Genomic DNA, 13,857 nt, shown 5'->3' on the forward strand with positions numbered 1-13,857 from the left:
AAAGAGAGAGAGAGAGAGAGAGAGAGAGAGAGAGAGAGAGAGAGAGAGAGAAAGGAACACGAGAGACGACAGAGGGATGTGGAGAGTAAGGAAGAAAGAGAGAGGGAGTGTGTATGTGTGTGTGTTTGTGTGTGTGTGTGAGAGAGAGAGCGCCGCAGCAAGAGCCGTTACTGGCGTAACGGAGGCATTAATTGGGATTAAGTAAATCAAGACGCTAATTAGCTCGTGCCAGGTGTGCGCGCGCGCGCGGTTTCCATCCCTGTTAGCCCGCCCTCCTCCTCCTGCTCCTCTTCACCCCTTCATCGCCACCGCCGCCGCTGACCGGCATGACGAACGGATCCCCGGGCATTTAATTTTCCCAGCAATTTGCTATAACTACTGCGATTATGATGCGTGTGATCTAGGAGCGTATTAACGTGCCATTTATTTGCGCGTTATCGAATTCACGCTCCGTCTCGCCGCCGAGTAAATGGGGAGCGACGAACGTCCTGCTCTCTCGCAAATGCGAGTCCAGGAATGCTGAGGACGACATGGACGCTCAACAAGAGAGATGAAAATGCCGAAAGAAATTCAACGTCGATTCGCAAATCACGCTCGTCACGAGCGATCAATTTAGAACGTTTAGCAGAAGATAATCGCGTGGGGATCGAGACGTGACTGTCACACAAGTCGATAGGGCACAAAGCGCCGAGTAAATAGATAATTCGAACGGTGACTATTTATTTTCTTACGGGAGAGCACGAGAAGGGACACGGGAGAAAGCGCCCGGGGGTGAAGAAGAAGATGAGGGAACGAGCGTAAAGGGCGGGGGGCTCGAGAGCTCCCGCGGAAACGCGGCGGAGAACACGCGGTAAGTCCGCACAGGGCCTGGTAATATCGCGAAAAGTGTTTGCTTAGCTTGTCTCGACCGACGTGGAAGCATTAAACCGCGAGCGTTCTTTCGTCTCTCCTCGAGAGACGATCCCGGAAGCAAGAGAGCGATCCGTCCCCCGCTCTCTCCCCTCTCCGTGTCGTTCTCCTCTCCCTCTCTCTTTCTCTCTCTCTCTCTCTGCACGCTCCTTCATCGTTGTGTACTCTACCGTTCCCGATTATTTCCGGTACGGAGGAGTCCCGGGGCCCTAGCCGCGTAAATTTTAATTTCCCCGATTAAAGTGATCGTTGATCGTGCAAATGACGGACGGGCCAATTAAACGAAATTGTGCGTCACTCTTGCGTCCCTTTTCGCCTCCTCCTCCTCCTCCTCCTGCTCCTCGGATCGTGAAATCGCCGCGAGATAGATGGAATTGTGAATATCGACAAGAACCTCCGATTCGAAAGTCGCGTTATTAGGGAGATGAATGACCGAGTGTGTGTTTGTCGAGAGACGTCGTCTCCGAATTATTTTGGGATATTGATATCACCTTCAAGTTATCTTATATTCGTGTTATGTAATCTATGCATGTCATTATTGTTATTATTATTATTGCTCTTCGCGCGATTGTTAACCGCTCCCACGAGGGAGCGTTCATGTGCTTTTACTGAGAGAAGAAACTGTTAATCTCACTGCAAATTACAGTAATTCCTGATGCCAAATACTTTTCGTTCTAACCTTTTCATATTTCTTGTTATTCTTCAATTTAAAAAAATGTAGCAGTAATAATATGCATATAAAAGTTTTCAGCGGCACTACAAAAATGGGATCCTTGATTATAATTATTCCTAATATATGCAAATTATAATAATCCTCGGCGTCAAATATCTTTTGTTTTGATATCTTTATATTTTTGGTTGTTCCAATTAAAGAAAAAAAAGTAGCAATGGTAATATGCGTGCAAAATTATTGCGGTAGAGCACTACAAAAATGAGATCCTTGATTGTAATTATTTCTGTGCAATTGCGATTATGCGATTATTACAAATACCAAACACTTTTCTCTCGGTGTATCAACGGCGTTTACACGTGATTACCACTGGGGCAAATTTTGCAAGGACTATCCTTCTCTCCCTATTGTGTTCCACGTTGTTTGATTGCTATTGCAACGACATAGAGACCGTCCAGCAACGACAATCTCGACGATACTCGTTGATCGCGACGATGTTGCGGTAGGGGGTAGTTGTGACGCAGCGCGGCGAGACGGGACGGGACGGACAGATGGATGGATGGAGGGCGAAGAGGGTGTGCTCTACCTCTGTGTTAGCTCTGGTTTGAAACGACGGCCTCCTGGGAAATGTGCGTAATCGCCGAGTCCCATTCTGGATCCTGGCATACGACGGATTCTCTCGCTCGCGATCGCGGCGGCAGCTTGTTTATGGACGCGCGTCGCGAAAAATCGCGGCCGACTCGGCCCATGCAACGAACGTCGCTGGCGTTCTCGTCTGGGAATAAAGAAACAATGTCTGTATCGCGATCTGCGCGATAGTCACACGCTGATAATCCATCGACGAACAATAACGATACGTCGGTAAATTAATGGCCGATCTAACGTATTCAAAGATGAATTGATGAGGAGCAAAAGAAAGTGATTTAATTTAAAAATGACAAATATAACATTTGTCAATCATAGAGTGTCGATAGAAGATTTCCCGGTGGAATTTTGTGACGAATTTTTAGTCATTTAACGATAATATCCAATTTGGATGAGAAAAATGAAGAGAATGTATCCAAATGTATATATATATGTGTGCGTTTCTCTCCCTGAAGAAGTTGAGGCGGATTAAGCTCGAATTTTCGGCTTATGATGGCAACCACGGATTGCGATGCAGGAGGCGGGAGATTGTGCCCCCAAAATTTCTTAGAGTGAAATTTCGCTCTAAAAGTAGAGTGGCAAGTTGAAAGTCGTTCGAATTCAAATGACTTTTCACTCATATAGAGCGAATTCTTCGCTCTGGATCGTCGAGTAAATATTTTCACTTGAAATTGGGGAATAAATCTGACGGTATATTCCAACCGTTACAGGAACCAATTCACCCTGATCGATTGAAACATTCATTCGTGCGCAGTCAGAGTCAACTCTAAGCTTGAGTGGAACATTTACCCTTACAATTCCCGATGGCAGTATCTATTCACTATCGCTTCAAATGAATGTCTATTGGCTTTCATATCCCATCCCAAGAAATTTAGAAAACTGTCAAAGACCTATGGTTTCCCTTCTCTCGCGTTTTACGTCCAGATGAATTGGCTTATTTCTTCGCGCGTTATTTTCGCTACTCCCACATCAGCCAGTCTCGCCGAGCTCTGAGAACACTTTCGTGCGAAGATGTGTGCACGCGGCTTGATTTTCTCGCGAGTATGAGAGCCGAAGGCGCTGACACGTGCGCTGGCGGTCGCTCGCGCCACCAAGGAGGGTAAAAGTCGAGGGATCGAGTGTGGAGAGAGGATGAGAGTGGCGAGGTTGGACTCGGCTGGTTCGCTGAGCGGTGCTCGACGGACTCGGCGAGAGGTGGTGGATACGCGATGAGAGAACGAAGAAGAAGAGGGCCGGGGAGGCGGCGGTGAACGATCGCGGTCGGAATAAAGTGGAATTCAGCGCGAGCTGAATTATAAACGATATTATGCAAACACGGCAGCCCAGCGGTGGAGAGGAGCGCGCTTGCTCGTGCCGCGAGAGTTAATTTGATGAAAAACATCAGAGGCCAGAGGCGCGGGTGAGAGCGGAGAAAGACAGAAAGGGGGAGAGGAAGAAGAGAGAGAGAAAGAAAGAGAGAGGGGAGAGAAGACGAGAGAAAAGAAGAGACCGGCAAAAGACGCATCTCACGAGGAAAGATGGCTCTCTCCGCTCCTAAAGGCGCGGAGAGAGCGATTCCTCTCCTCTCATCTAGTCGGCAGCACTCGAAAGATGTTTCTTCTTTCTCCTCTTCTCTTTGTTCATCTCTCTTCTCTCCTATCGTTACATTCTCTCGTGGCTGGCTGGCTGGTTGGCTCTCGCTCGTTTGCTCTGGCTCGCGTTTAACGTCTCATTTAAAGCCGACAAACACGTCGGCTTTCGTTTACGCTTATCGCTGTAAACGCTGCGCCGCGCGCTACCACCACCCGCCGTACACGAGACACATTTGTTCGCTTCTCGTTCCTCGAGCGCGGATGAGTACTTGTTGTAGCGTCGTCGACTTTTTTTTATCGTTCTCGCGGACAATCGCGCGGCTTCGTAAGTCCCCTTCCCGATTGTCCGTCGATTTGCGGAAAAATTCATACGCGATCAAGTCTCACGTATGCGCACGCGTGAGTTTGTGTGCATGTACGAGCAGCAGGCATAGCTGCACATTGAAAAAAAGAAAAAACAATGTTATCGCGAACGATGCTGATGACATGTCGTGATACACGAGTGTGCGTGTAACCTCCCAATTCAGGCTGCAATTTATCTATGCCATTATGTCACGCCACGTTATAATTGAGGGGCTCCCGGCAATAACGCGTTAAGAAAATTGCACGAGACTCGTAACTTACAATGCGCTCTAATCGTGGTCTAAATAGTGCACTTAGTCATCGGCTCGGTTACCTGCAGCTCGAAGCCGAAAGTTGCGGACGCTTTCACGAAGCGGTGATATGTATCAAATTATTACTTACATCGAAAAGATATGCTCAATCTAAAGAAAAACAAGGTTCGATATCAGAACATTAAGCCTGGTACAGATGATGATTCATGATCCGTAGATTGTGAATGATCTTCGACGAACTCTGATTAGTCCAATCGGCAACTTAAAATCGCTGTCAGAGAGCCGAGTATGCATATGTATGTGTATTTATTACTGTGTTTGCTGTGTATCGCTGTGTTTGCACTTCACTGAAATAAGTAGAATTAATCAATTTTATCGTGACTCATTTCTTGATTATTGTTAAACGACAAATTAGGACAGGCAAGGCTAAGTTGGTCACGCGTCCGTCTGTGTGCCTGTCGCGAGAGGAACAACGGAAAAGAGATGACAAAATGTTCCTCTCAGAACACAGACGCTTCTACGTCCGCAAAGGGAACATTTTGCGATTCCCTTTCTGCTGTCCTGCCGCAATGAATACATAAACGAAACGCATGACAATTTGACCCGGTCTCCAATACACCGGCAAAAATACGTATCGGCAATTCTGCCGGTTCTATTCGCTGATCAGTTCGAGACCTTGCGTTGGAATCTCACGTCTGTCTGCCCCAGGATCTACTGTTTACAACCCAAAATCGTCAAGCGCATCTCTATGACAGGTGTGTGCCTTAACTCTCTCTTCTGTTCTCTCTACAGGGTCGACCTACATGAGCGCTTGCGTCCCACGCGAGCGGCGATTAAGTGCCAATGTATGGGGTTGATCGGCGAGAGTGACCCCAGAACTTGACATCCCTCGATTGCGCGATTAGAGAGAAACGCGATTACAAACATCCCTGTAACAACCGTTTCGCGAAACTCCAGTGGCCGATTAATATCCTTAATACCAACCTCGTCCCACGGACGACGCCGTCACGCAACACCGGCGAAATCTACCCTGTATCCTCCGCTCGTCTCGCGGAGCACAACGTAGGAGCGCGATCAGGAGCGCATCCTTCTAGTTCGCGGCGGTCGCCGGGCGCAGGTGCAGTCCGACGGGCGCGATCTCGCGACGGCGGCAACCGCCGCCAATCTGCTCTCGTCGGGGGCGGTTCCTGGGGGGGGGATTGAGCCGGCCCTACGCGCCGCGTAGGTGGTAGAAACGCTCGAAAAAGCGAGCATGTCCTACGCGCAAGTGATAACAGTGGTGGAGGTGACACGTCGGCGAGCAGCGGTAGTGGAGGCGGTGGTTCGCTCCGGCGTTCAAATCACGAAGAACCGCGAGATCGGTTCGTCTCGGCCTGCTCGCGAGCGCGAATACGCCGTCCTCGAGAGTGGCGATCGATCGAGTATCATCACTGGTCGATGGGAGTCTCGATCGCGCGTGGTCGCGTCTCTCCGCGTCTCGAGCTGTCATTAGCTGTTATAAGGTGCAGCCAATGATATTCTTAGAGTTCATTGCTGATCGCGCGCCGGCAGTGTCGGTCGGGTCCGTGAATATTATATCTCGGTTTTTCGTTCCACGTTCTCGATCTATGTACCACTTTAGCGAGTGCTACGGTTCCGCAAGGCAACCTGTCATCATCCTACAGGATAACTCGACCTTCAATTAAGCGCGGGTGCGGAGATCATAGCTGAATCGCCCCTGTGAGCGATAGAATTTGAGATTTGACAAGGGTCGCGGGGGAACGTGAAGATTGAATCGATATTGAACTTTTGAGACTCTTGTTCATGGCTTCTGTGAAGAAGAACGAGTAATGATAAAATGGAAATGACGATGGCCTCGTCACAGACATGTCACTCACATCGCGTGCTCCTTTCCTCAACCGTGAAGCGGTGGTCTCGATCGTAAAGCTCGCGTGCCCGTCAATCTACGATTTTCCTAGTCTCCTAATTTCCCAAGTATGAACGAAGCATAATACGTTCGCATTATGACGAAGGCACAGTGAACGCATAACGGAGCAAAAAACTGGAAGAGAAAACGTGATGAGCCGAAGGAGACCTTCCTCGCAGAACGAAATCGCGACTAGAGTCTACGATCTTTCAAACATAAGCGAGGCACAATACGTTTGTGCGTTATGATCAAGGCACGTGGACGCGGACCAGAGTAGAAGACCGGAGAAAAAAGTGCGAGGAGGCGAAGAAGTCTTTTCTCGCAGGACGAGGGTCGCGACTAGAGTCTACAGTTTTCCCAATCTTCCAAGCACAAGCGAAGCACAATCACGCTCACGTTATGATCGAGGCATAATAAACGTAGATCAGGGGTCGAAAAGCGGAGGAGACGGGAAGAGGTCATTCCTCACAGGGCGAAATCGCGTCAAGGCTGGTGCAGTAAGAGTAAGACGGCATTCCGTCGCATTCCACGGAGTGGTCTTCGCGAGGAGATCGGAAGTACAACGGACACGATGTACGGCTTGTACAGAGCGTGGTTTGGCGGCGGTGCCGCGGCCACGAGTAACTACCCTTGCCTCCAGGACACCTTCTCGCCACCGGACACGGTGGTGCGAGTCGGTAACGAGGGCGAGCACCAGTTCGTGGCGCACAAAGGCGTGCTCGCAGCCCACAGCGGATATCTGAAAGCACTGCTAACGAGTACGGCAGCCACCACGACGATGTCGACCCCGTCCTCCTCCGGCGACGGAAGTGACGGTGGCGGCGGTGGCGGCGGCTCGTCAGCATCGGCGAGCTGCTCGCCCTTTGACCCTGCCTGCGCGACCGTCGCCGCCGTGACGATCGGCCAGTCGCAACGCTCGCAACCGGTCACCTCCGTCTCGGTCTCGTCCGTCGGTAAATATAGATCGAGGTTTAAAAGGCGCCGATTTCGATGCTGATCGATAGGTTGGGATCAAAGTCGAGAGATCACGATCGAATTTACGAGACATTAGTAGTGTGCCCAAGTTTGTTTTATCCCTTTCTTTCATTCTTTCACAACTAATTTTGCACAGATTTGGGGTAACGTAGAAATTATCGAGCAAATGCGAGTGATCCAAGTCTTTTTGATAGGATTGACCATTCTAACATGACACGTATTTATTCTGCCTTTTTCGTTATCTCGTCTCTTTCTTTCTCTCACCGGCGGTGGGTCTGTTTTGTTGGACGCGATTAGCGAATTAATGACACGCATCAGTCACTGCACCGGCGCCGCCGGTTTACCGGTCAGTGCGATATTCAGCACGTCAACTCACCGCCCGTTGCACCTGTGCTGTATTTCCCGAAGTACTTTCAAATAATAACAATCAGTCGGCAGCGAGATTGAATAATTAACGAACTTTTATCGGTCGCGCGGTGCCACTGTTACTTCCAATCTCTTTCATTGGGATTTTCCAATAATTATCCAATCCAATCCAATCCGTTAATTGAACCGCCCAGCTCACAAACGGCGGGGGAGACTGTTTTTACTGCGCTTTTCGGAAACGACACGCGCTCGACGCGATTCATAACTTCTGCACTCAATACGATCTGACCTGATTGTAGATTCAGCCAGGGTTGACTCGTCACCTTGGACGTCACGAGGAAGAGACCGCGATACTAAAAAAAAAACCGGTCCCTTTGTGCTCCCGAAATTTGTCCTAAGTAAAATTCTGTTCAAGAAATGTCTTTTGACAGCTTAGTCGTGCAAAGCTGAGTAATCACTGTTTATTCATTTTCGGAGTGAATTCTTCCACTCTGAAATGTTGAGTGAATATCTTCATTCGAAAAATTGAGAAGAGCAAATATCAATATCTTTTATATATTCACTAGAATCAATAAAGAATTTCCTTTAATCAACTGAAGCACTCACTCGTACGGATTAAAAGTGCACTTTAAGTCTGAACAAAAATTCAGTCTTGTAATTCGGAATAGCAATATCTTTACTATCATTTCTAGTAAATTTCCACTTGCTTTGAGCGAAACTTTACTGCAAGGAATTTTCAGAATAACTGATAATCGTTGAAAATCACGGCTAGCAAATTAAAGATCGAGAGAATGTTATGACTTTCTTACATATGCATTCTTTTCAATTTTACCATTTCTCTTTTCAAGAGAAGATTAGGAATAGACTTTATCTTGCTCCCTAAGGAACATGGCAAATTCCATACTAATATAGACCCGTGCTCGTAAAACGTAAACAATACATATGAAACATACGGAAGATGATACGCGAAGGCATAATGTTGACATGTACCTCGGCTACAAAATCCCACGAGAACTCTAGTAACATGTATTTATCAATTTCAATTACTACTCAATTTCAATTACTACTTTTTTTTGTATATTACGTATTTTTGTATACTACGTATTTTTGTATATTACGTATTTTTGTATACTACGTATTTTTGTATGTTACGTATTTTTGTATACTACGTATTTTTGTATATTTTTGCTAAAAACCTCAGTTAATAAGATAGTAACCTCGCAACCTCTGACCCCTCGCGATCCGCTGATGGCAGGTGGGGAGGCGTTCGCGCCTCTGCTCAACTACATGTACACCGGGCGGCTGGAGGTGACACTGGACAACGTGTACAGCGTCCTGCTGGCAACACACTTGCTGCATATGCCGGGCGCCCTCGAGCAGTGCAGAGCCGCGCTGCTGAGGCTGAGGGCGCCGCCGGCCCTGCCGACGCCGATGCCGACGTCCACGTCGACGGCCGCGACGTCGCCGCCGGGCACCGGGAGCATATTAAGACCAATACCGAGCAGGCTGCTGGTGGGTCCGCCGCTTTGCTGGCCCCCGACAACCCCGCTCTACGCACCGACTGCACCGGCACCGGCCTCCGTCGCGATGCCGCATCTACCGCAGATGCCACCCTCGGTGCTGATGCAACCGACCGTGCCACCCAGCATCAACGTCGTGGCGCCCGGCACGAGGGACAAGCAGGAGCAATGCGCGCATTATAGGTTCGCAGAGAGAGAGAGAGAGAGAGAGAGAGAGAGAGAGAGAGAGGGGGGGGGGGGGGGAGGAAGAGAGAGCGTGCGTGTGTGTTGAAAATTAGTCACCATAAATCTGTTTCAAGTTATCATCCTATTCATTTTGCGAATATTGTATGATTATTTTAATCACGATTACTGCTTTGATTGGTATTATTGCTGTCGAATTTCTAGTCGACCAAGGCGCTTTATCAGTGAAACGACCTCGATCTTAATCGGTTTCCTTGACGTACGCCATCGTTATTTCAATTCGTGATTACTAATCTGACCGGTACTATATAATCGTCCTTCGTCGGATTTCAAAACAACCGAGACTTTCTGTCAGCGAGATGGTCTTCGGCCTTGTCGGCAGAAAGAGAGAAGAGCGTGTATGGATACATAACGTAACGATACACGACAATTACAGCAGTAAGGAATAAAAATAGCAATGACGATACAATGTCTGTCGAGGAACCAAGCGCGACCAAGCGAGAGTGAAATATGCGTCAACTGTTGCAGTGTCAACGAGGTGTCGACGGGCAAGTCGCCGCAGTCATCGCCGACGCACACGGTGCACCATCGCAAGCGCCAACGACCGAGTTCCCGCTCGCGGACGCCGGAGATCGTGTCGACGGTGGCCCTGCCGTTCGTGGCGGCGGCCGCGGCCGCGTTCACCGCGTTCGCCGTGACGAGCGGCGCTACCAACTCCACCAGAGCGTCGTCGCCGTCGCGCTCCATCTCGCCGGCGCCGTCCACCGTCTCGCGGACGCACTCGCCCACGGCGACGGTGTCGTCGCAGCACCACAACCACAAGTCCATGATCACGGCGACCTCGGAACGCGAGATCGAGACTCAGCAGCACATCGCGCCCGCCGGCAGGTCGTGCAACGATCCGCAACACAGGTCGATTTCCGGCGACGACGGGGCGATCCGCAGCCGTGGCAACAACAGCAACAACGGCGACACGACGTCGGAACACTCGGACCGGGCGCGCTCGTCTCGCCGACGAGCCCGCTCGGGCACAAGCGGCGCGAAGGAGACCACCACCGGCCCCTCGTCCGCGTCGTCCTCGAGCACCGTCTTCTCCGTGGTGTACGACATCGCATGCTGCGACGGCCCGGTGCGCTTTCACCGGGTCTTGAACGAGAACTACTCGTCGTCGACGTCGTACGGTGTGCTCGGCGGCGGCGGCGGCGGCGGCGGCGGCAGCGGCGGTAGTGGCGGCGGCAGCGCGCAGACACGCGGCCCGCAGCAGAGGAACTGCCAAGCGGATCGCGAGGACCTGTCGAGCGAGAACGACGAGAACGGCGGGCCGACGGCGATGGCGACCGTGCCGCCGGCGGCGACGACGCGAGGCGGAATCGTGCGCAGCCCCAGCAACGACTCCAGCAACGACGGCAGCAACGGCGCCGCCAACAACGCCGGCAACTGCTATACTTGCGGCTATTGCAAGCACACGTTCAAGTCGCAGTACTGCTACCGCAAGCACGCCAAGCGGCACCTGCTGCCGACGAGGATCAACGAGGGGGCAGCAACTGGGGACGCCGCCAACGACTCGGCCCCCAGGCAGGAAGCCGCGCGCGCCACCACCGGGAGACGGGAGGTCCGCCTGTTGGACCTGAACGTGCAGTACTATCCCTGCAAGATCTGCGGCTGCAAGTTCCCCAGTTACTACTTCGTGCACAAGCACAGGAAGCTGTGCCACGCGAACGACGAAGAGGGACGAGGCGCCGCGGTGGCCGCGGACGCGGGCGGAGGCGCGACTCCTCGCGACATGGTCGACGCTCCGTGAGGAGAGAGGCGCAGGAAGACAGCTCGTGTTCTCGTCAAGGAGTAGGTATCCGGACGAGACACGTCCGCGGAGGGCTAAATGTATTAACGAGTACCCCGTAGTGATTTTTCCGGAGGAAGCGCGCCCGAGACTCTTTCGGTAGTATTGAGTCTTATGCGCGAGCACTTGATCGTGTGTACTTCACGAAATAATGTATTATACGTGCTGTGTAATTGTGTATCTGGACAAGGCAATAATATAAAGACGAGATTCTGCAAGATTCTTTCACTCGAGTTTGTCCGTGTTCGTTCGCCATCACTCACACCGCTCTTTCTCGAGATGAGCGAGTCTGAAATCTTGAAGGTCTGAAGGTGTGACTCAAAATCGCTCTTTCGGACTACTCTTCCGATTCTCGTTCTCTAGATGAACATTCACAAAACGCGGGAACGACATTGCCATTATTCTCTGCTCTTCCCCCTCCAAGGAAGATATAGAGCATGCGAACAGAATTCAAGATATCGATATTCGTGTCGAGTATTTAATCGCGAGTAGATTACTTCGATCAATCTCGGACTACTACTTTAGAATGTAACGAAATGGATATTAGATTTAATTCCTCCATTATTAAGACACATTTTTGCGTCATCTTAGAAATAAAGGAATCATGACATGGAAAACAATTCAATTTTTGTAACTAATCTTCTCTTGTCCGCGGTAACAGACGACTGTTCGATTGGAGGGACAGAACAAGTCCTGCGGGAGATCTCCGTTCATTCAATTCTTCCCCGTTACTTTCTTGAAGTGAATCAGTGAAACATCATTGAAAGCAGGAAATATACACTGATTTGCAGCTATAAGTACAGTACTGAAACTGCTCAGTGCTATACTTATAACTGATATCAGTGACTATTCACTGATTCACTTTAAGAGAGTATCTCAAGTGAGTTTTATCGCAATCAAACGTTTAGAACAATATTTTCGGTTGCGACAACAGAGATATGCTTTCTCGATACTAAGATTTCCCATTCTGTTGCACGAACTTAAGATTTCTTCCCGTATAGTTTAAAAGGAGGACACCCGAAGGAGAACTATATTGATTTGTTTTTAGTCACTGATACACCGATCATTCTCTTTTTGTCTGCATTCACGGATGTTACGTGTTAAAAACACATTGCAACCGCGTTTTTCATTTTGGTACACGCTTCGTTTATCAACACGTTGCGCAGAAATGTGCGACATAGTCACGTAGTAGCCATATAACCGCGTTTTCGATGCATACGGCAATCTAGTCACGAGAAAAGTGTTAGTCGTGACAAAGCAAAGAAACTAATCTCTTTATGTAGATAAAACATCTGCGCGTCTAAAAGTTAATCCTAACGTTATTGGTTTCATATGAAAGCTAAACACCCGGCTTTTGTACGTCCAAGCTAACTCAATGTCGTTTGTTATCTACCCCGGAAAAATTTTCGAAGCTTCATTTTATTGCACGACCAATTTTTGTATTTGGATAATGCGCGTGTCGATAATTCCCAAATTTAACCAAATGTGCGCCATCTGATATGATATGCTAATATTTCCGAGATTATTCTTCGAATTATAAATCCACATAATGCAAAATAAACTACAACAAAAGCGAGAGAGAGAGAGAAAGAGAGAGTGAGAGAGAGAGAAAGAGATGATAATGTTATTAAATATCCCGTCATTTCCATCGTAAAAGCAACATAATGAAGTCAATAAATCGGTGATGTTCTCCGAGAAGAATATCGATAATGGAACGAATATGATAATTGAAAGTTTGTTCATTCGTATTGTCAACGCATTAGATCAACCCTTCGAAGGCCAAAATAATTTCGCAATAATGAATCGGTCTGCACTACATATCCATTCTATTAATTTTAGCGTCATCAATTAATCGCGTATTTTTGTGGCGGTTTGCGCTCGAACCACTCGGGTTTTATGGATAGCTCGCGGACACAAATTGTAATCGTGTTTTAATGTAAATGATTGGAAAATGGGTATGTACGTGTCTAACGGTAGACTCGAGACCAGCTCGAGACAAATTAACCAAGGAAACGGAGAAATATTAATTAGACTCACCGACTACGTCGATCGTCGGTGCCTCCTCGTCGCTGGTTTCCATAGGAGTGGCGTGATTCTCCTTCTTCTTATCTTTTATTCTGCCACTTGTCGCCACGTTGGCACCACCGCTACCTGCGTCCCTGCAACTTGGTTTCTTCTTGCTGGATTCCTTGAAGTCTGACTGAATGGTCGAAACGTTTGTGGCGTTCAACGCAGACGATGACGAAGACATCGGGCCTTTCCCTTCCATTCTGTAGCAATGTTATGAAGCGCACGCACAATTAATTTAACAGTATTTAAAATATTTGACAACGCGCGAGCCAATCTCCTATGCCCGTTTCCACCAACATCGATTGAACTTCAATCTAAATTTTGATTCTATTCAGACAAAAATTTAATCACAGATTAAGTTTTGAACAACGTTGATAGAAACGGGCGTTAATCACGTGGATATTATTTTCAGAAATAAATATCAGAAACATCCGAAATAAATTGGATTTGTTTCATGCATGTCGAACAAAAGTACAGATCTTGCACGTTAAATTAAGAGGTAATCTATTAAAACTTTTGTTTATATTGCACTTTATACATATATATATATATATATATATATATATATATATATATATATATATATAT

The 13,857-nt window shown here is 48.4% G+C and overlaps 2 protein-coding genes across 13 annotated transcripts in view; one reads left to right on the forward strand and one right to left on the reverse strand.

Annotated features, from left to right (window-relative positions):
- LOC116852858 overlaps nucleotides 1-13,857 on the reverse strand; it is a 113,342-nt gene that overhangs the window by 19,009 nt on the left and 80,476 nt on the right. For all 12 annotated transcript variants that reach the window (XM_032833597.1, XM_032833596.1, XM_032833598.1 and 9 more), the window contains one exon: nucleotides 13,237-13,469. In XM_032833597.1, the coding sequence (XP_032689488.1) occupies nucleotides 13,237-13,469 (233 nt within the window). The remainder of the gene's footprint in view (nucleotides 1-13,236; nucleotides 13,470-13,857) is intronic.
- On the forward strand, nucleotides 6,778-11,921 carry LOC116852860 (protein suppressor 2 of zeste). Its single transcript, XM_032833604.1, has 3 exons — nucleotides 6,778-7,268; nucleotides 8,912-9,359; nucleotides 9,888-11,921. Exons 1-3 carry the CDS (start codon nucleotides 6,887-6,889, stop codon nucleotides 11,158-11,160), a joined length of 2,103 nt encoding a protein of 700 aa, XP_032689495.1. The 5' UTR covers nucleotides 6,778-6,886; the 3' UTR covers nucleotides 11,161-11,921.

The sequence above is a fragment of the Odontomachus brunneus genome, unplaced genomic scaffold (assembly GCF_010583005.1).
Source record: "Odontomachus brunneus isolate Ranch 3 - 2012 unplaced genomic scaffold, Obru_v1 Obru_scaffold_259, whole genome shotgun sequence".
NCBI classification, from domain to species: domain Eukaryota; kingdom Metazoa; phylum Arthropoda; class Insecta; order Hymenoptera; family Formicidae; genus Odontomachus; species Odontomachus brunneus.